Consider the following 21,416-nt stretch of genomic DNA (forward strand, 5'->3'; position numbering starts at 1 on the left):
TATAAGAATATGACTTTATTGGTTGAAGAAACGATGTAGCCTCAATAGTTCTCCTTCAAATTGTTTCACCAATAACTCTAAAATTAGGGTATCACAATACTTACATATAATTTCTAAGATAGAGCCAAATCCAAGTCTTATTCAAACTCACAAAAGTTTAAAAATTGCAAACTTCGTAGATGTGTTCGAACGCAGCCTGAGTGTATATGTATAAAAATATTTAGAATATTTTGTACACAATTGTTAATACTTAAAACCTAACATAGAAATATCAAAAGAGGAGCTTTAATGTTCCAAGTGTCAAACCACTTTCTCACTCTATACTCTTCAGCTGTTAAAGCTACCAGTGTATAAACTATGGAGAATAAGCTACTTTTGCCTTGGGTAGACTTGAAATTAAGCAACAATTAAGGATGGTGTATTAATCTCATCAACTTATTATACAGTTATTGAGACGCCCTTCGTTGCAATGTCGAAACACCTAGCCATGAAGAAGCCTTCCTCTCCAAACTTTACTTTCTTCACCATCAACCCACCTACTCCCCCTCACACTAATAGCTCACATCTTCCTCGTCCTCTGCCTTAAGGTCCAATCTTCAGTCCCTCGTCAGCATGTGCCATCTTGGCACCGACGTTGCCACCTCAACCACTGATTCGCTTACCCGAAAGTTGGACTTCAACCTTCTCATTGGCGTCCTCAACAACTTATAACAGCTGCGAACGCCTTCACCTCCTTCGCCTCGTCTACTCTCTTCAACCTACCCTCACCAGTCGCATCTATACCTATTACATCATCTGCAACCTCACTGACGACGAACAGTGCGTGCTCGTTGCCATCTTGATTATGCATTATGATGACATCATCATCACGAGAACATAGACAATGGCAACGACGTTGGCCGGCTTTAGGACTTCACCACGAAGACGAACGACGATATATCTTTACGCTCCCTAGGTTGGCGAAGTCTTTGAATAGTAAGATGCCTAAAAACGAAGAAGAAAAAGAAATAGTAAAATGCCTATAAATAAGGCTATAAAAAAAGAGCCCCTCAGCCGAGCTCTAAATGAGCGACTTGGCTTGCTCGGTTCAAATTAGTTTGATATATATTTTATTATAGTATGTACTATTTATTTAAAATTTTATGGGAATATGTTATGCATAATTAATAAATCACTTTAATTTTAAATAGGATGATATAAATTTGAATCATAAATTATATATATATAAATTAATTTTTTTTAATTGGTCAAATGACATTTAGTCACACATGAGAACCCTCAAAAAATTATATCATTATAGCTAAATAATAAATATAAAAAAAATTGAAAACTGAGTCAACTTGATAATCTTATCGAGCCGACCTAGATTAAGCTCGTTCAAGCTCAACCCGTGATGCCCGAGGAAGGATCTATACAATGAATGTTTGGTGCCAGATCTGATATGCCTATGCGATTTAGAAGAGGCGTGGGCACGAGTACATGTCAGGGAGATTTGGTAGAGTGGATTGCCACGTAGGAGGATATCAAATGGCAGGACTGTGGGACCGGAGATAGGACGCTGTTGACGTGGCTAAGGGACGGCATGCAGGTAAAGGGGGGGAATACTTTCGACACAAAGCCGGCGATGTACAACTTCCCTAGCCTTGTGCTCATGAGCTCATGCAGGATACCATCGCAGTGCACCAGCTGAAGGATTTTTACTTCAATTTTACTTATGGGCTAAAGCCTTGTGAATTCTACCGTCTTGATTAAATCAACTTCCACGCCACGAAAAGAATAAGATGGATTATATATTATCTATGACTTAATTGTTATGTCCTTTTATTTTATATGAGTATGATATAATACTGAGTAATAATTCAAGAGAAGCTATCATGAAAATGTACTCATAGGGAAAATTAAAGCTTTTTGTTTCATTGACTTTAGAAATTCAAATTTTATCATTTCAGAAGTACTTAGGTATATATATCAAATCCGGATTTTAACTTCTATTTTTCTGATTTAGGCGCTAATGATTCGCGTAAACTAAGGAACATCTTTTACAAAGTGAGAAAACTGAGAGCAACCAACAATCGAAATTGCCTCTCTCTCTCTCTCTCTCTCTCCAGAAGGATTCTTCAGAGACAACTAAGTTTCCCACACGGGATTAGTCAGTCTCCAGCCACAGATTTAGAAAATTTAGCTCTCACAATATATTTTGATAGACTAATTGACATTATGGCGAGAATATTTAATGTATAGTCAAGACGGAGCCTCTTTTTCTTTTTTTGATTGAATAAAACTTATACACTAACCAATAATTCTAAAAAGTTGACGGGTACTTACTGCATAATCGATTTTAATCTCAAATAAATATTGTAAACAAGATTACTCCATAGCTTGGCTCGATATTTTGACGGGGTAGAATCTAAGTGTGTTTGTTTAGCTCCAGAATGATTAAAAAAAAAAATTACCCGCGTTAGACGGTTGACCCTCGGAATTATTGGCCAATGAAAACGCTTTACGTTTCGTTTGGGATATTACTTCGTTCTGAATTTGAATAAAAAAATCCCACTTATACATTCAACATCCCACCTTCAGTCGTTGAGACTGGTCTACAAGCTCACGTATACATAGATATGCAAGTTTATTATCAATCTAGTATAGCCAAAGAAATGAAGAATCCTAATTATTTCATCCCTAAGATATATCCTCCTGCAATACTCCTACTCCTCCCTCCTCTACTTGTAGCTATAACGTACCTTGTGCCACCCCCTAATGACTTTCAGCTTCCCTTCAATTTCTCTTCGTGCCGCCGCACCACCGTGGCTTCAGATTCCGTCATCCCGGCCACCGTAAACCCCGACTTCCGCCTCCTCATTGGCATCCTAACCCTTCCTGGGAGGTACGAGCGCCGCCATCTCCTCCGCCTCGCCTACTCCCTCCAACCTAGTCACACCGCCCACATCGACGTCCGATTCATCTTCTGTAACCTAAGGAACGAGGAGGACATCATCCTCGTCGCTCTCGAGATCATGCGATACGACGACATCATCATCCTCAACTGCACCGAGAGCATGAACACCGGCAAAACTTACACTTACTTCTCCAGCCTTCCGACAATCTTTGACGCCGTAGGTGACGCCAAAAGCCGACCTTATGACTACGTCATGAAGACGGACGATGACACGTACTTCCGGTTGGATAATTTGGTCGAGTCACTAAGACACAAACATAAGGAGGACATGTACTTTGGAGCGGCGCTACCTTTCTATAAAAAGGATTCCCCGGAGTTCATGTTAGGGATGGGGTATATATTGTCATGGGACTTAGTCGAGTGGATTTCGACGTCGGAGATAGCGCGAAACAACGCGAACGGGCCGGAGGACATGTTGACCGGCAAATGGCTCAACATAGGGAGGAAGGCGAAGAATAGGTATAGCACAACTCCGGCGATGTATGACTACAAAGGATCAAATCCAGAAGATTTCGTAACTCCAACTATTGCAGTGCACCAGCTGAAGGATAACTTGAGGTGGACTAAGACGCTGAAGCACTTCAACGTTACAGACGGGATGAAGCCTTCTAAATTCTACCACATTCCTTGAAACTTCGTTGTTCTTTATCTTTCTTTTCTTTTTTTTTTTTTTTTTTTTTTTTCTTTTCTCTTTTTTTACAGTGGTAATCATGTAACGTCTGTCATGCATTAAGTCATTTTTGTCGACCAGAATCATTTGGAATAATTACTTGATGGAGTTAAATATTTGACATTGGGAATTAAATTATATTATATTAATTTATTCTGGAAGCAATCTTAACAACAGGATTAGTGAAGTACCACCATATAGGCCCAACAGTTTGGGCCAGAATGTTCCTCGTTGGGCCTAGACCAGGCTATGGCTCAAAACTTGGGCCGGAAATATTAGGCTCAAAGTTTGGCTCCTATATAAACACAGCCTAAGTTTACCTCTTCATAGACAATGATATTAATTAGGTAAATACTTCAATGCACCTATGAAGAATAAAGATGTAAATTTGCCTCTAAACTATTTATCATGTAACAACGTATACCGATGGTGTTAAATGATAGTGCAAGTAGTTCATCAACTCATCTAGCAGACCTTTTCTTAAACATTTAAAAAGTAAATCCCGGCCGAGAGTTTCTTCCAAGCTGCCTTGCTTCCTCCCTCTCCCACTCCCTAGCCGATTTTTTGGCCAGGAAGAGGGGTGAATCCTCCCCCCTAACCGAGCTCCTTAGAGATTTCAGCCATATATTATGCCAGTGATTTATGCCGTAGCTTCCTCGATCTTAGTTGTATGCAAAATTGTACGTACCTGGGTATGCATTATTGATGACGGAGCTATTGAATATCAAGTCCTTTACCCGTGGCACATCCTTCAGGTTAACCTACGTTACGTGTCTTGTAATATTCACTAGGCCTTATGAATACTAAACTGTAAGGCCTATTCATGGCTTTCGCTTGATCTCCCACTTGTTATTGTGTACCAACTTTGTATCAATTTTATTATAATTAATAAAGTTTTGTGCCCATATGCTTTTGCTAGATTTGTAATTTAAAATTTAATATAAAAAATATTACAATATAAATTAAAAAAAAAAAAAATATATATATATATATATAAGAGGAGCAATGAAAGGAATTTTGTTACTAGATTGTGGGGGGTATTTTGTTGCCTATTTAATCTCTAATGATGGAAGATATATACTTGAAGTCTTATTTCTAAAATTCTTTATAAGATTCTATTATATTTCTTGAGATCTTTTCTACTCATTTTCTCAATAGGAGCACTTAATAATATATCGATCTCGTGCCATCACTTTGTCAAAAGAAAAATTAAATCTAGGTTGGACCTTGAAAGTACCACAACGAAATTCTCTAGACGATAGACTACCTATCGCGTTTAGGGGAGTGACCGCTATATTTCACAGGCCATTCTTCTTAATTTCTTTTAGGGGAGGGAAGGCTATTTTTTAAAACTATTTAATAGTGCTATTCGGTTGATCATTGTTGAATTATATTTTTATTTGAACAGCACATAGCAATTAAAGACACATACAATAGCCTATATGTAAATTTATTCATCATAATCTTAATTATCTTAGTCTTTCATAACACTTTTTCCTTCCAAAAAAGAAAGAAAGGGATAGTTCAAAACTCCTCAGAAGGATAGATGCTGATAGGGGGTTAGCTAAGATGGGGAATAAAGAGAAGAATAGGTGACGGCATTGTGCCGTAGATGTATGACTGTCTACGTGAGTCCGAATAGGTTACACGACGCTCAAATACTCTAACGTCACCGATGAGTCGAAGTCTTCTTAGCTTTTAAGCTTAATAACTCATGAAATAATTGTCCTTTCCCCGTTATTGACGGTTCTTGTCGTAGTGATATATGTGCTATTATATTCTTCAACTTGACTAAGATTATATCTTGGGAAGTGAAGGAGAGACGATCTCGCATCATCATATATCGTGCTACGTAATAGGGTATGTGGTGATTAGTAAATAGTTAATGGTGTGGTTGTTCGATCTTTTGTTTCTGGTGGTGTTTAATGTTGGTGCTAAGAATTTTTTTTTAATTAAAATATATTATTAGGAATACAACCAAGTATATAAACCTATCAAAAAGAAAAGAAAAAAAAAGGTGACATATATTATAAATTTAGCTAATTTTGGTTAGCTAACCTATAGTAAATTTGGCATCCCCGGGACAAAATTTTGAATTTGATATTCTTATTTTCATATATTTTCAGCGACTTTATTATCTACTTTGATTTCATATTTCTGTAAAATATATACATGCTCATTTCTGAATTATTACGAGAACCCTCTCCACCTATAGGAACATAGTTATATAGAAATTAACCTCGGCAACGTTGACGCATAGCATGCTTTTAGTTATTAATCACCTTCAATGGAAAATATTCTATTTATTTGAAGAAGTCAATCCTCAAACACCGTTAAATAAGCAAAAGTTTTACAAATTGTTACTCGGAGAATCGATTGCTAGGAGACTTTTAGCAAGATTTATGGCGCATTTAGTGGAAGCTGAAACAATGTGGTACTTACGAAGTAATTAAAGGTGATGCTTTAATATCTATACTACTTCGGAGACTTTTTAGCATGCATGAACTGTTTTCTTACCGTAGAAATAGCTGAATCTTATGTCAAAAAATATAAAGAATTGTAATTCAGATCTCACATCTTCGATCTACAATCTTTCCAAGTTAGTTAACCAAGAAATTTTTTTTTTTTTTGGTAAGTAGGTATTTACCCTCTTTATGTTTCCAAATATTTGATAAATTTAAGGTCAAATAGGGTTAGATTTAGCCAATAGCATCATATACTTTTTTAGACATAGCTAAAACAATACTAATTTAATTATCAAACCCAACTATGTATTCATTAATGGGTCAGAGTCTGCACGCACGAATCCCAAAGTCTCAACACAATACGATAGGCGACTGTCTCGGTTCTTAACAGTCAACTATATTCGAGTTAATTGTTCCAATTAATCTCGAAGCAATGCAAGCCTGCCATCGCTGACTTGGAGATGGATCACCTCAGATCCAACCTAGAAATTCGCGTCTCCCATCTCCTCCCACCCATTCCTCGATCACATGCTCCCGTGTTCTTGCTTCAGACTGCCCACACGTTTGTGTCACCTATAAGAATTCGGTATTTTTCCAAAGACAAAGTTAGGATAGTCTCCATAGACAGAGTTATAGCTAGTGACAGTGAACCAAGCCCCTTGTACACTTTATGTTAGGTGTCTTTAATAATCTCCGTGTCTTCCCTTCCTTCCTCAGTGCAACTCCACCGTCCTTAGAAAGTAAAGCAAATTAAAGCAAAGTAGCTAATTCCCATGGCTCTACTTAAGATCCGCCTTTCCAAGCCCTCCGAATTCCAACTACCAGCAGCCATGAAGAAATCTACAATACTCCCTAAACCATCTCCATCCACCATAACCCTAATCCTCCTCCCTCTCCTACTCTTAGCGTTTATCTACCTCTTCCTCTTCCCCAAAGAGTTCGAGCTGCAGTCTCTCATGAGCTCCTGCAACACCGCCACGTACACCGCCGCTAACTTCACCGACAACGTGACCCGGAAGCCCGACTTCCGCCTCCTCATCGGCGTGCTGACCCGCGCCGATCTCTACGAGCGGCGGCACCTCCTCCGCCTCGTCTACTCGCTGCAGACCAACCTCACCGCCCAGATCGACATCCGCTTCGTCTTCTGCCGCCTCTTCAAGGACGACCAGCGCGTCCTCGTCCCGCTCGAGATCATGCGCTACGACGACATCATGATCATCGACTGCGAGGAGAATCTGAACGAGGGCAAGACGCATGCGTTCTTCTCCAGCGTCGCGAAGCTCTACAACGACACTGGGAAGAAGCCCTACGACTACGTCATGAAGGCCGACGACGACCTCTTCATAAGGCTTCAGAGATTGATCGACTCGTTGAATCCCATGCCGAGGGAAGACATGTACTATGGATTTGTGATCCCCTGCGATAGCATGGATCCGTTCCGCGACTACATGTCCGGAATGGGGTACGTACTGTCGTGGGACTTGGTCGAGTGGATCGCCACGTCGGAGCTGGTGAAGAACAACACGGTGGGACCGGAGGACATGATGACGGGGGCGTGGCTCAGGCAGGGGAAACGCGGGAAGAACCGGTTCAACACGAAGCCGGCGATGTATGACTACCCGATACCGGTTCCGATCGACACGTGCTCCCACGAGTTCGTGCCCGATACCATCGCGGTGCACAGGCTCAAGGATAACCCCAAATGGGCGAGGACGTTGAAGTACTTCAACTTTACCGATGGATTGAAGCCTTCCAAGTTCTACCCGATTGATTAAATTTGTTTTCTTATTCTTTTAATACCATTTTTTTTTCTTTTATCCCTCTTGAAGTATTAAAAACTTATACTTTGCATAAGCTATTCAACTATAATTAAATCTCCCTATGTCAGCTCCAAAACCTTTTGTGGAGCACAAAGCGGATGATGGGGATTAGGATTTTAGACATTAGAGATAATTTTGCTTGGCCCGAAAGCTTTGCCTTGATCATAATTCATTGGTTTTCACCCGTTGTTTCACTGAGATCAAGTTCCGATGTGCATTTCTTTATGAGGGCTTAAATTGTAAAGTAGTGCTCATAATGGGCTGGGCTTCGATCTATTTGTATATTACTTTAGGCTCATTAAAGGCCTATAATCCTGGACTTACTTCACTCTCTGCTCATCTGCTCCCTTCATATTAATCCCAACACGATTCTAGAAACCCACGGATCTGCAGATCCACCGACTGAGATTTCCAACGGCGGCGCCGAGATCGCGGGTATAGTCGACTTCGGGTTCGGATCGATGGCGGATCCGAACTGCCTTTGGAGCACTGGTGCTCCTTCTTCTTCATCCCTCAAGGAGGTACATTGGTCCCTTATTTTAGATCTTGGAAGAAGTTTATTGTGTGAATTTTCTATTGTTCGAGGACGTACGTTGGTTATAAACACTGTGCGAGAAGAAGCTAAGATTAACATCATATACTAATAAGAATAGGAGAGTAGTTGCTTCTATCGTTTAACTGCTTATCTTCTCTTTGAATAAGGGCACTCCGTCAGTCGACGCTTATGTTGGTAATTTAGCAAAAACGATATGGAAGATTGCATTGAATCACATGTATCCCTTTCCTAAAGAGTAGATGGCTGGTGGATGAATTTGAGGAGTAACATGTTTATGAAACTTAAATGTGTAATAAGATGTCTAAAGTTTGTGAGGATTGAGATCCTCAAAAGGGTCCTAAGTCTCAATAAGTCCTAGTTGAGGTATGTGTTTGTAAGTAGAAGAGGAGATAGGATATTATTTCAGTCGATAAGTACAGTAGTCTCCATCTGTAGCCAATAATTAATTTTGGGTAGTCAAAAACATGGTAAGGCAAAGAGAACAAGCACGCCCCCCTTTTCCTCCTATTGCAGCGACGCGTCCAGGAGTTCGTACCCTGTTAGGGAATGTTAGCATTGGCGTTGAATTAATGGGTTGTTAAACCTTTTGTATATCTACATTCTTTTAATAGTAGATCCATATTTGCATTTCCAGCCTGTAGATGTATGCAAATTGTCTAACCTTATAAATCTTTTATTTTTTTCTCTGTTGATTTTCTTTTCTTTTGCTCTCTCTACTTTTGTTTGATAGTCTTTTCTTTTGATCTCTCTACTTTTGTTTGATATTTAATTTTCTTAATTGATTGAACTGGGGTGAGATTAATTTAGTGCCTTGAGTGCATTCGCAAAACAAAGTAGTATTAGTGCCTAGATTCTACCTAGGTATTGGATTTGATCCCTTGCTAAAAAGATTTTGCCAGAATCTTCATTGAGGTCTGTGTCAGCGGCAAAGGTACTAAGTTGGATAACTTTGGCATATGTCAATGTGAAGTTTTCAATATTTTCTTCCAATAAGAGTTAGATATCATACTAGTGGAGAAACCCGTAGAGATATCAACTAAGGAATTGGGAGAAGATCAAACTGTCAGGCTTGCAGCATTGTCAAGCTTTGTCTCGCAATCAAATGTATCTCATTATGAAAGAGACATCCGCGAAGAACTTGCGGAAAAAGTTAAAAGACAACTACGTGACAAAAAATAATGAAAATCAACTTTATTTGAAGAAAAATACTTTTAGCTTCTAGTTTAAAGAAGGTACTTCTCTTACTGAGCATATAAGTCATTATAATTAAATGATTGCTGATTTGCAAACTTTGGATATCAAAATTCTAAACGAGTATAAAGCTCTCTTTTTATTGAATTTATCGCTTGATACTTATGATCATTCGGCTACTACCTCATTTGAGGCTTTGTTGGTGTTTGGTAGATCAATTAAGCAAATGGAGTGTATCATCTAGTAGAAAAGCTAAATAATCGTGTGATTTTTGTGAGTAATGGTAATACATGTAAAATTGAAGGAATTGACAGTTTGTCTTATAACTGCATAGTGGATTAGTGAGAGAAAGATGCATGGTTTGAAGAAGAATCTCATTTCTTTGAATGCATTGGAATCCAGAAGCTTCACCTAAAGTTTTAAAAATTGCATTAAGTATTTAAATTGTGATAAAATGTCCTCGGAAAATGCATTCATAGTTATAGGCATAAAGAAATATAAACTTCAGCACCTAAATTTTGAAAAAGTGATCTCTAGCAGAGTTATAACTCTTGACTAGTCTTTTAGTTTGGATAAGAAGCATCATAATAGCATTTTGGAGAATAAAATAAACAGAGATGTACTATGGGAGGTGAAGATTGAAATTCCATGTTTCAATAAATTCTTGCAAGGTAAGTATTATGGATGTAGAAGATTCGAGTCTATATGAGGAGACATCAACTAGAAAATTGTACAAAAGAAAAAATTTATTACACTTAGTAGACCAAACGAGAAGACCCAAAAACTTGTATGGTGTATGGACATGATGGCATATGCATTATAATATGGCATGTCTTCTTTTTAGGTAATTGCAAGCCTTATTGTCATATTAAGTGACATTTTCTAGATCTTCCTAGATCACTTTACATTACAGTAACTGGCTTTCTAAGGAGGGCAGACTGTATAATCCATTTTTTGACAAAAAAATTCTCATTGTGCATAGCAAGAATATGTTTGTTGATCAATAATTGCATTCTATTGTGGAAAGTTTAAGATTTAAAATTGTTTTGATTGTAAAAGTGAACACTTGAAAAAAAATTTTAAAAATGAGCAGCATATTAATAAGCTATCCCAACATTTTAACAGTTCCAGGTCAGACCTTGTTTGTCACGATTTAATGGTATTACATTTTGGTTGATTTATTTATTTTGCAGGAACATTTCACAAATGATACATTTTTATAAGGTCTCCACCAGCTACTGTACAAGCACAGGTATCATCTTGTCCCTCACTTTCAATTGTATTACTTTCTCTTCTGCTTCACCAAGCTCCAATACTGTCCATTTCACTCTTTGAACTATCCATTTTCCTATAGGAGCAAATCCCACATGTACAATCTCCGAGTCGTTCTTTCGTATATCCATCTTCTATGCCCTACTTTGGATCACCGTTGTACATACGTAGATGTCATGGAGGCAGATAGATGAACAGAAGGATTGCATCTGTAAATGCTGGCAGACAGGCAGAGGCAATGACAATCAGGATCACTACCAAGGTGTAGCTTTTAATTTGGTGGAAGGAGAAGAAAGAGATGATGTCCACTAATTAATTGGCCAATCGCCTGAGCTATCAAAAAGTCCATTTTCACTTTATTTGTTTTACATTTGAGTTCTGTGGCTGCGTGTTTATATAAAGTGCTGATGCTAGGAATCTCTTGAATCCAAATATCTTTCTTCTTACAGCTTGGCTACGGACTGGTTAGTATGGTAATAACATGACTTAAGCTTTAATGTGGATCAGCTGTTCCCATTATGAATAAACTGGTACTCATAATCGTTTATGTTTACTTGGTGTCTGGTGTTTTCTGTTGGAGGTTTTAGCTGCTGCAATACGACAACTGGCACTATGTTCCTGGCTTCAGTAAGCAGTTTTCAAGACATTGCACAACTTCATTCCATTTCTTACAACTTATGCTGAATTTCCTTCCCTGTTACATCATTACAGAGCGGCCTTATCATATTCTGAGCACATGACTGGGAGCTTTAATCTTCTTGCTGAGAAATAATGCCATTGGCAAGGTTATTGTGGTTCCTTTTAACATTGGCGTCTATATCTGCCTCCTTTTCCTATAATTCATTGATTCAGCTGTCTTGCAACAGTGGAAGGCACCAGTCTTTACCCGCTTTTTCCCGAAGGTATTTCTCCGTGGGGCTAAACAATTTGCTAACAGTATGGTGTTTGGCTTTCTCCTATCTTCTACTTTTAGGTACATAAATGAATTTCTTCATAGATGGGTTTCATTCTGATGCTTTATTTGCTCTACTCGTACGTTGTTTGTCGCGTCTGATGTCTCTATTAGATGTTCAGTTCTCAGCTGTAAATTGTTGCATCAAAGGTCACAGGACACCTTCCAAGGCCAAACAATTCTGCAACTAGGACAAGTTACAGTAAGAGGATCTTAAAATCCAATTGGAAGAGCGTTGGTGTATTTTTGTGTTACAGTAGGCAACTTGGAGGTTTACGCACAGATAAAACTCTTGGAACTAAAGTAGACCTCAATTTTAGTTGATATTTTTTTTTTGGTTTGATAATTACACTTAAATCTTTTGAAATATTTATTGCACAAGCTACAAACAAAGACAGTTGAAGTAAAGAAGTATTAATCCCCTAAACTAACCGCAAACAAGAAAGCTAAAACTCAAACAAAATACTAAGTGAGTGAGAGATAAAATTTATATGATTCACTAATGTGCTTACATTTATGAGTAATGCAAAATTATAATCTATTAGCACATATAGTAGATACAATTGTTCTCAAACTTCTTTTCTGAATACAATAAAGTTACTCTTTCTCTCACAAAATATTCTTGCTTGATATGAAGACGAAGATACTTGTGGTGCTTTCAAACTCTTTTTGGCTGCACTTTAAACAACTGATACCTTCAAAATTCTCTGAGTTGCGATCTATTTAAACGACCATGTGTTGATCACTAGGTTGTTCAAAAACTCAACCCGCAAAAACATCAATACTATTGCCTATTTTCACATATACTTTCTCTCCTTAACTATATATAACTTTTAAACTACTATTTCTATTTGTTTTTAGTTAAATTTTTTATTAAAACATGCCACATGACTGTTATGATTTTAGATTTCTAGAAAACATTTTTTCTTATTTCAAAGGAAAAAAAGAGAGAGAAAAAGATAAGGATAAAATAATTATGTAACGTCTATCATTAACATCATTGAGGTGTGAATTATTTGATAGTTAAAAATTAGCTATAGTTGAGATTCTAGTATAATTAACCTTTCTTTTTTAAGCGTTTTTTTTCTTCTTAGCTGCAGTGTTTAAAAAGAAACACTACTGTTTCATTGGATATGCATTTGTGAGTGCTTTATTGGCTGCTTGCAGAAACGCTACTGCAGCAAAGCTTTGCTTGTTCCTCACTCTGCTCGTCCTCTGATGCATGTGCCTCGAGGTGAGCTTCGAGGACCACGGGCCTCGTGCCCCGAGCCCAACTCGCTCCAAGATTCGTGCTCCGTGGGTGGTAGTTGCCCTATCATCATTGATCAGTGCCATCAGGATCGATCGCATCAGGGCCATTCAAAATCCCAGCGCCGCTCTCGTGTTCGCAACGTGATCGGTTACCCAAGTGGGCTCTTGTCATTTTTTTTTCGCAGCAGCATCACGGGGTGGAGAAGAATCCGAGATAATATTTCAAAAAGAAGAGAAAAAAAAAAAAAAACTGAGGAGGTTGGAAGGAGTGAATATATGCCACTTCGATCACAGTAGTAGCTAGCCGCAGGCCCACATGTGAGTTATTTTTTCTCTTTTGTTTTCTGGGAGTTTTTTTAACCATTTATTATTTTATTGCCTTCACTTTCCCAGACCTTTTCGCCACTTCCTCAGCAGATTCGATTCTCTGCAAAGAAAACGCTGAAAAAAAAAAATTAATTGTGAGGGGGCCGACGAGTACGTGCATGTTCTGATAACCACAACGTGGAGTATAATAGTGGGGTAATGGAAAGTTTGGGGGGAGAGGTGTTGTTTCCTATTTGATGCTGGAGGTGGAGGATTAGTTTATGGGGCTACTTTTGTGGAGAGTGTTCTTGGTCGCTTTGTTTAATCCAACCTATGACCACTTTAGGATATTGTAAAGGTTAATGAACAGTCAAAATGCATGATCCAATGGGTGGCAAACAAATGTAGTAAGGGATTTGGGGCTTTTCTTTTCCCTCCAATGTCTCTGCAGGCTCCAAGGATTTGGGGAAGTGGGTCGACGCAGAGGTTCTGAGCTGAAACTAATGGATGTGGAGTTCTTTCCGATGTTATCAACTTCTTTCCACTTACCAATCGCAGAGGCACTATCTCTTCCTTAATGACAGAAGCCCCACCTACCCATAAAAGCCTCATATGAGAGAGAGAGAGAGAGAGAGAGAGAGAGAGAGAGAGAGAGAGAGAGAGAGAGAGAGGGAGGGAAAAAAATTGAATAGAAAGAGAGGAGAGGGGAGGTAACTTGTAGAATGAGGTTTACTTGCCTCGGTTGCTTTGTACTGCACGAGGTTTTAGTCGCTGCCAACAATGATATAAGTCAGTGAAGGGAACCCTAAAAGATACTGCAGATGGGGGAGGACTGAAGGAAGGGAGAGATGAAGAGGTCATCGAGTGGAGAGCTTGATACTTTGAATCAAGAAGAAGAAAAGGAAAAATAACAGAGCTTGATACTACTGATGACGGTGATCTCAGCACATCTGGCTGATTTGAAAGGCCACGTTGTTGCTAACAGCTAGCAATCTAGCAATTCTTATGAAGCAAGAGAGAGGATAGATTTTGGTTACTTTGTCTTAATAGTATTACTATGTACATTTTGATTCTGGAATGCTTTCCTACTAATCCTCGAGAGCACTCTGCTGCCAGACGTAAAGGAAAATATTAAATGGGGGCCTGGTTGATCTAATCGAAAGGACAAATGAAAGGAGACAGATATTTATCTTGCTCACGACCTAATTGGACACCTGTTAGAAGTCGGCAGGAAAATTTAAAAAGGGTATGACTTCTATGGACTTGGTATTAAATGTGGTTGGAAGAAAGGATATATCATAATCTTCAGTCTTTAGTATGTTTCATTAATGTTCTTCGGACACACTCAAGAGATTTACAATAAGCTTCATTGTATTTCATTAAATGCTACTCTCTCTCTCTATCTCTCTTTCTATATATATATATATATATATATATATGGTGGACAAAGAAGCTGGAAGCGGGGGGAGATGAAGGAAGGTTGAAAGGGTCAGTCACAGAGTACAGCACCTGCTCTGCATGCTTATATACCGCTGCCTAACAATGTCAATAATTTTTCCTTTGCCTTTTCTCTGCAAACCCACATGCATACATCCCTATCAGCCTCTACATCCCCAAGCTCACTGTTCATGTAAGTGATCCTTTTTCATTGCCTTGATCATTACCTTATGTTTTACTGGTATGGCCTACTAAATCTCCAAGCTATCCATTGTCTTTTTACTCTTAGATCCTTGATATCATTCAAAATCTGTGGAAAGGAAAAGGAGGCTAAGAGGCAAGAGCTGAGCCCTCCCCCCTCTATAAGTTCCCACTTCCAGCGATTGAAGACATCTCATCTCATCTACTCTCCTCTCCTCTCCTCTACTTTGTCTTCTTTCCATCTCCATCAAGACTCTCTCCCTTCCAAAACAGAGTAATACCCGGAGAGCGAGGCAGAAGAGAAAAACCAAAAAGACCAAACCTTTCGCCATTTGGCAGAAGTCTCCAAACCACTGATTCCTTTCCACAAACAAACCCAAGTTTTCACCTTTCTTCGAAACCAATAAAATTCTATTTGGGCGTTTCCTCCCCTGCTCTAGAATCCACCTCTGATTTGAAGCAAGAGCAGGAGAGAGATGGAGTACTGGACCTCCCTGGCCTCCGTAATGGGGGTGTTTGCCTTCTGCCATGGACTACTCCACACCATTTTCCCCCCAGAGCTCCGGTTCGCCGCCGCCAAGCTCTTCCACCGCTTCCTCCACTGCTTTTCCTCCTACTGCTACTTCGACATCACCGAGATCGATGGCGTCAACACCAACGAGCTCTACAACGCCGTCCAGCTCTACCTGAGTGGCTCCGCGTCCGTCTCCGGTAGCCGCCTCTCCCTCACCCGCGCCATCAACTCCTCAGCCTTCACCTTCGCCCTCTCCAACAACGATCGCCTCGTGGACTCCTTCCGCGGCGCCACCGCCACGTGGGAACACGTCGTCACCCAGCGCCAGTCCCAGACCTTCTCCTGGCGCCCGCTCCCAGAAGAAAAGCGAGGCTTCACGCTCCGCATCAAGAAGAAGGACAAGCCGCTCCTTCTCCCTTCCTACCTCGACCACATCATGGAGAAGGCGACCGAGCTCCGCCGCAAGAACCAAGATCGGCTCCTGTACACTAACTCGCGCGGCGGCGCCATGGACTCGCGCGGGCACCCTTGGGAATCCGTTCCTTTCAAGCACCCGAGCACGTTCGAAACGCTCGCCATGGAACCGGAAAGGAAGGAGGAGATCATGGCGGACCTCCGAGACTTTGCGGAGGGGAAGGCATTCTACCAGAAGACTGGACGCGCGTGGAAAAGAGGTTACTTGCTCTACGGCCCACCTGGAACCGGTAAGTCGAGCATGATCGCCGCCATGGCTAACTACCTCTGCTACGACATCTACGACCTTGAGCTCACCGAGGTGCATACCAATTCGGAGCTCCGGAAGCTACTCATGAAGACGACTGCCAAATCGATCATTGTCATCGAAGACATCGACTGCTCGATCAATCTAACGAACCGGACCTCGAGCCCGCGCCCAAAAGAGACGCCAATGGATATGAGAGGCGGAGAAGATATCACGTCGAAGTCGACGATTACTTTGTCCGGGCTGCTAAATTTCACTGACGGCTTGTGGTCGTGCTGCGGGAGCGAGAGGATCTTCGTTTTCACGACGAACCACATAGAGAAGCTCGACCCGGCGTTGCTCCGGTCGGGGAGGATGGACATGCATGTCTTCATGAGCTACTGCTCGTTCCCTGCACTGAAGATATTGATGAAGAACTACTTAGGACTTAAGGATAGCGAAGACTGCGAAGACGGGCTGTTGAGCGAATTGGAGAAGGCGATCGGCGAGGCGGAGATTACTCCGGCTGATGTCAGCGAGGTGCTGATCAAGAACCGTAGGCTGGAGAGGCAGAAGGCGATGGCCGAGTTGTTGGGGGTTTTGAAGAGCAGGGCGGAGAAGAGGAAGGCAGGCGGGGTCGGGGCGGCGGAGGCGAGGAAGAAGGGGTTGAATGAGGAAATGGAGGTAGAAGAGCAGGAGAAGAGGGCATTGGAGAGTAGTAGTCCAAAGGAGGGAGGAGCGGAAGAAGCGATGGATGATGGGTGCAATGGGAGGGAGGAGAAGGGTGAGGACTAGAATTCTAGAGTTGGCTTTCTATTTTGCGTTTAGTTTTTCTTTCTTGATGAGAGAGAGGTGGGGTGGGGTGGGGGATCATTGAGGTGCGAACTTTTTGTGTTAGATTTCATGGAATGTAAGACAGAACCTTCTCTCCTCTCGCTGGCTTATTTTGTTCTTTATCTTATCCTGGGAATAAGAAAAAATTAAAAAATAAAATATAAATATATATAGTATATTAATGTATTAATATATTATGCGATCTTATAGGGCATAGTTGGTTTTTGTTCTAGCTGATCCTGTCTGTAATGGTGCTAGGCTGGAGCATCATGTCTAAAATACAAGTCCTGTACAACTCCTGTAGCAAATTAGTCTCTTTGCGGGCATTATAATAGAGAGTGGGACTAAGACGGAAATATCCTACTCTCAGTACCCTTTTGTCTGGACTACTAACTCCGTGGTTTCGACCCACGTCGCATATGACATGAATTATAAATATATTTTATTTTATAATTCACAAATTTTAGTTGAAGAAGATGGAACGAGCCCAATTCGGAAGAGAATACGAGGATAAATAAGACATAAGTAATTTTAGATATTCTATAATTATTTAATTATTATAATGGAATAAATTTTTGCTGATATTGTTTAATTAATATAGGGTGTTAAATTAAAATTATAAAAAAGATCGGATGGATTAACTAATAATTTAAATGTTTAGGTCAATCGCATTTTCTAATGTTTCTTTACTGTGGTAGGAATCCAGATAGCCATTTGATTGAATTATACCTAAATCTTTTCGCACACAAAAAAAAAAAGAATATATATATATATATATATATATATATAAATCTTTCAAAGGAAGCCGACCAAGTCCACCTTGTAGTATAAAATTGTCTCTACAAAAGCTTAACAATCTCTATTAGATAAGCGCATAAAGGGGGCAGCTCATGGCCTCATGGCTCTCGCTTTTAAAAATAAAATGATCTGCAAATTAAAATTAAAGGATAAGCGACCGTTTGCTTTGCGCAGCCTAATCGTAAAGGAATCTCTATTATTGGTCAAGTTGATCTCCTCGATCTCGTCTTTAACCACCTCGCTCATCTCCATAATCTTCCTTGACACACTTGTGTTTTGCCTAATAATTTAGCTTGTTAGAAAGGACCTTTCCGTCCGTCCAATGGAAAAGTGCATCTTATTGTCCGTACTTTGCACCTATTAATGTGCTACGGTGTGCATTGCATCTGCTCTTCCTCTGCCTTCCCATATCTGGAATAATCAAGTGCTGCTGCTCCTTATTGTCTACAGATTAAAGAGGTACCCAGTGCCGTCCTCTATCCAGTGGGGTTAGAATTAACACGCCGGGATTTATGCACTAATTATAATTAGAAGTTTACTTTGTATCATGCACTCAAGATTTTTAGGCAGATTTGAAATCTTGTTTAGAAAAGGTATTTACACTGTCGAACCCTTTCTAAGGTTAAGAAAATCGCATGGATTTCTAGGAATAAGCTTTTCTATCAAATATTATTCTCTTTTGTCTAAATAATGAGAGGATTATTTTGCTCTAATATAGCTTGCTCTTCCTATTTAAATTCTATCTTTTATTTTAGAATAAGATTACTGTTGATTTGGAATTGAATTCTAGTGATTATCTCTACCTATCATATAAATTCTAAATTGTTTACTTTGGTTATATTGAGACCTCTGTTTTTGTAATTGTCAATTTGGATCAATCCCCATACACATAGCAACTGTCACAACAGTTTAGTTTCGCTAATACCACTGTCTCAATCATCTGTTAAAAAGATTTTAATGGCCTTGCAAAGGACAACCTTATCCAATGTTTCCCTAGATTTTAAGGGACATAAGCTAATTCTTCCTTTACTTTCTAATTGCTAGATTGGTACCAAATGAGAAGCTAGTAGATAGAGACAAAACTCATCAAGCTTGTACCTAACAAAGTCACAAGATTCTCTACAGATATCTTCTTGTCACCAGGTTTTGTTTACATGAAATAAGTTCCTCTTGGTTCCTCTTGGTTCCTCTTGGTCCCTCTAGAGAGAGAGCATGTGATAACGTGAATAGAGTTCTCAGAAGCAGGTACAGAAAGGGACACCTATTGTATTAATATCAAATCTACTCGCTTGATTTAGGAGTAAGAGGAAAAAACAAAATCAAACAATGGGATTGCAGAAAGCTGGCAGGCTACTAGTAAAGGTGAGAGGCAGGTTGGATATGGTCTGATTCATGGATTGATCGATGATAGATAACTTTATATGAGGAATAGTGCAGAATCCCTGGCAAAGCAAGGCAGAGTCCTTGCTACTCTAATGCCAGAGCCAGAGGAGATTCTTCTGGCTCCCATTGAGATATGGAGAGAGATGACAGGGAGAGGGAAATGACTTTAATCCTTGTGCTGGAAAAGTATAACTTTCAAGCAGCCAAATTATTTAGTCTGGACACCAACTACTTGTACTCATCTGAGCAACACAACCACCAAGCAAGCAATTTACCAAACTCCAAGTGGGCAATCTTGAACCCTATCAACACTGCGACTCTGAAAGACCCTTTAGCAAAGTATTAGATTAAAGGGTTGAGGAGGAGATATGAATGGAGATGAACTGTCACACATAAGTCCATATCTTGTTAGGCCGAAAGTGTCAGGGCCCAGTTCTCCAATACAAAAGAAGGGGCCCAAAATTAAGCAACAAGTCAAAAGGGAATACTAATCATAAAGTTGTAGCCTTTTTAACAAGGATTTTTTGTTGTTTTGCATAATTGTCGCAATAATCTTTTTACTCTTTAAAATTATCGTTGCAGTTAGTTTTTGATAAAATAATCTAAACAGATGGTTAGAGGGTAAACTATTTATAGCTGATTTTTTTTTTCTAAGAAAAATAAAATTTTATTTTCTTGTCTCATGACATGGTATAATGTTAGATAGTTTTAAAAAAATTTAGAATAATTTATACAACAGTAAAGAAGTTTAGTTTCTAGTGTGATTAGTTAGATTTAACCAATTGAACCCTTATTTTAATAGAGTTCAATCATTTCAGCATTAATGATACCTACTTATCATAAGCCTATGTCATCATTCCATCAGGATTCTTTGGTTTGATGGTTTTCAAAAAGTCCATAGATTGCTTCAGCAAAGTATCCAAAGTTGGTTAATGCTTGGACTGTCAACATTATAATATTACTCATTAAAGTTCATATTGTGGGTTCTTGTATTTATTTTCCATCTGTATCTTTTTAAACTCTAAAAGTGAAATTTTTATGTATACCTCTTACAATATTTGGTTTTGAAGAGTTAATCAATAGTAAAACAGTAAGTTTTTATTTTCATTTAATAATATAATGATAAAAATACCATTTGCATTCATATTTATTATTTCATCTATTTAATATTTAATATTTAATATTTAATATTTTAATGTATAATAATATTTAAAAAATAATAGGGTTTGAAGGTTAAAAGGATATATGTAAAAATCCTCTAATATCAACCAGCTTTAATTATTGGAAACTCTCCTCTCTTACCAATTACCATACCAACAGGATATTGTATTCCATACCATACTAAGCAACAGGATGTTTAGACTTAAAAATATAAACATACTATGGTTATCACACAACAAACCTCGAAGATCCAAAAACGCAAATTTACAAATAGATCAACAGCACCCAAAAATTAAAAGAAAAAAAAAAAGCGAATAAAATTTTCGTCTCCCAACTTTAAATGGAAGGGTAGCCATCAAATATTAGTCACCGTTCCAATAAGATCAAACGCCAAATTTGTCGCATCAATCGGATCGAGTCCTCTCTAAGCTCCCCTCCTTGCAGTAGCGCAGATCGAGCGAGACCTGCCTCTCCATCTGGATATGCCGATAAAAATTGGCGATAAACATCTCCGCCCTCTTATCGATGTCATCTCCGGATAAGTTATCGCTCAACGACCTCGTGATCTCCGACGCCGAGCTCGTGCTCCTCGATATAACCGAGCTCGTAGTTCTCGAAGGCCCAAAAGAAGAGCCCAATTCGTAGTAGTCCGAGTCCACCGTGCAATCGAGCAGGCTCGGTTGGGCCTTGAAGCTTAGCTGACGAGGCCCGGGAGACGAGGCCATGATGGAAGACATCATCCATTTGGTAGCATTGAAGGATAGCAAGAGCTTTACCTTCTGAATCGCCTTTCTGAGGCGGCTTAGGAGAAGAAACCTTTTGGGAGCCATGATTGAAAGAGCTTTGGAGGTTGGTAGATAGAGGAAGCTACTTGGATTTAAGAAGTTGCCGAGGAGCTAAGGAAAGAGACGTGCAAGAGACGAAGGCTATATCGGATAGAGAGATCAGT

At 39.4% G+C, this 21,416-nt stretch overlaps 4 protein-coding genes and 1 long non-coding RNA gene across 9 annotated transcripts; 4 read left to right on the forward strand and 1 right to left on the reverse strand.

Moving 5' to 3' along the window:
* Positions 1-2,654: 2,654 nt before the first annotated feature.
* On the forward strand, positions 2,655-3,587 carry LOC140796275 (beta-1,3-galactosyltransferase pvg3-like). Its single transcript, XM_073149268.1, has one exon. It carries the CDS (start codon positions 2,655-2,657, stop codon positions 3,585-3,587), a length of 933 nt encoding a protein of 310 aa, XP_073005369.1.
* Positions 3,588-6,705: 3,118 nt separating this feature from the next.
* Positions 6,706-8,115, forward strand: LOC140796922 (beta-1,3-galactosyltransferase pvg3-like). Its single transcript, XM_073150138.1, has one exon. It carries the CDS (start codon positions 6,865-6,867, stop codon positions 7,864-7,866), a length of 1,002 nt encoding a protein of 333 aa, XP_073006239.1. The 5' UTR covers positions 6,706-6,864; the 3' UTR covers positions 7,867-8,115.
* Positions 8,116-8,249: 134 nt separating this feature from the next.
* Positions 8,250-13,627, forward strand: LOC140796930 (uncharacterized). 5 transcript variants are annotated; one of them, XR_012110559.1, is made up of 8 exons: positions 8,250-8,432; positions 10,852-10,910; positions 11,013-11,403; positions 11,511-11,557; positions 11,642-11,715; positions 11,797-11,903; positions 13,050-13,451; positions 13,551-13,627. It is a non-coding gene; the product is annotated as an uncharacterized lncRNA (long non-coding RNA). The 5 variants fall into 5 exon arrangements; XR_012110561.1 differs by lacking the exons at positions 13,050-13,451; positions 13,551-13,627 and adding an exon at positions 12,033-12,290 and having other exon boundaries at positions 11,518-11,557; XR_012110563.1 differs by lacking the exons at positions 13,050-13,451; positions 13,551-13,627 and adding an exon at positions 12,005-12,290 and having other exon boundaries at positions 11,013-11,394.
* A 1,271-nt stretch (positions 13,628-14,898) lies between these two features.
* Positions 14,899-17,222, forward strand: LOC140796917 (AAA-ATPase At5g57480-like). The gene is made up of 2 exons (XM_073150125.1): positions 14,899-15,069; positions 15,166-17,222. The coding sequence occupies exon 2, from the start codon at positions 15,554-15,556 to the stop codon at positions 17,084-17,086; it is 1,533 nt and encodes a 510-aa protein (XP_073006226.1). The 5' UTR covers positions 14,899-15,069; positions 15,166-15,553; the 3' UTR covers positions 17,087-17,222.
* Positions 17,223-20,730: 3,508 nt separating this feature from the next.
* LOC140780549 (uncharacterized) lies at positions 20,731-21,395 on the reverse strand. The gene has a single exon (XM_073126176.1). It carries the CDS (start codon positions 21,295-21,297, stop codon positions 20,872-20,874), a length of 426 nt encoding a protein of 141 aa, XP_072982277.1. The 5' UTR covers positions 21,298-21,395; the 3' UTR covers positions 20,731-20,871.
* Positions 21,396-21,416: the final 21 nt, after the last annotated feature.

This window comes from Typha latifolia, chromosome 1 (genome assembly GCF_019914945.1).
Source record: "Typha latifolia isolate L0001 chromosome 1, TyphaL0001v2, whole genome shotgun sequence".
NCBI lineage: Eukaryota > Viridiplantae > Streptophyta > Magnoliopsida > Poales > Typhaceae > Typha > Typha latifolia.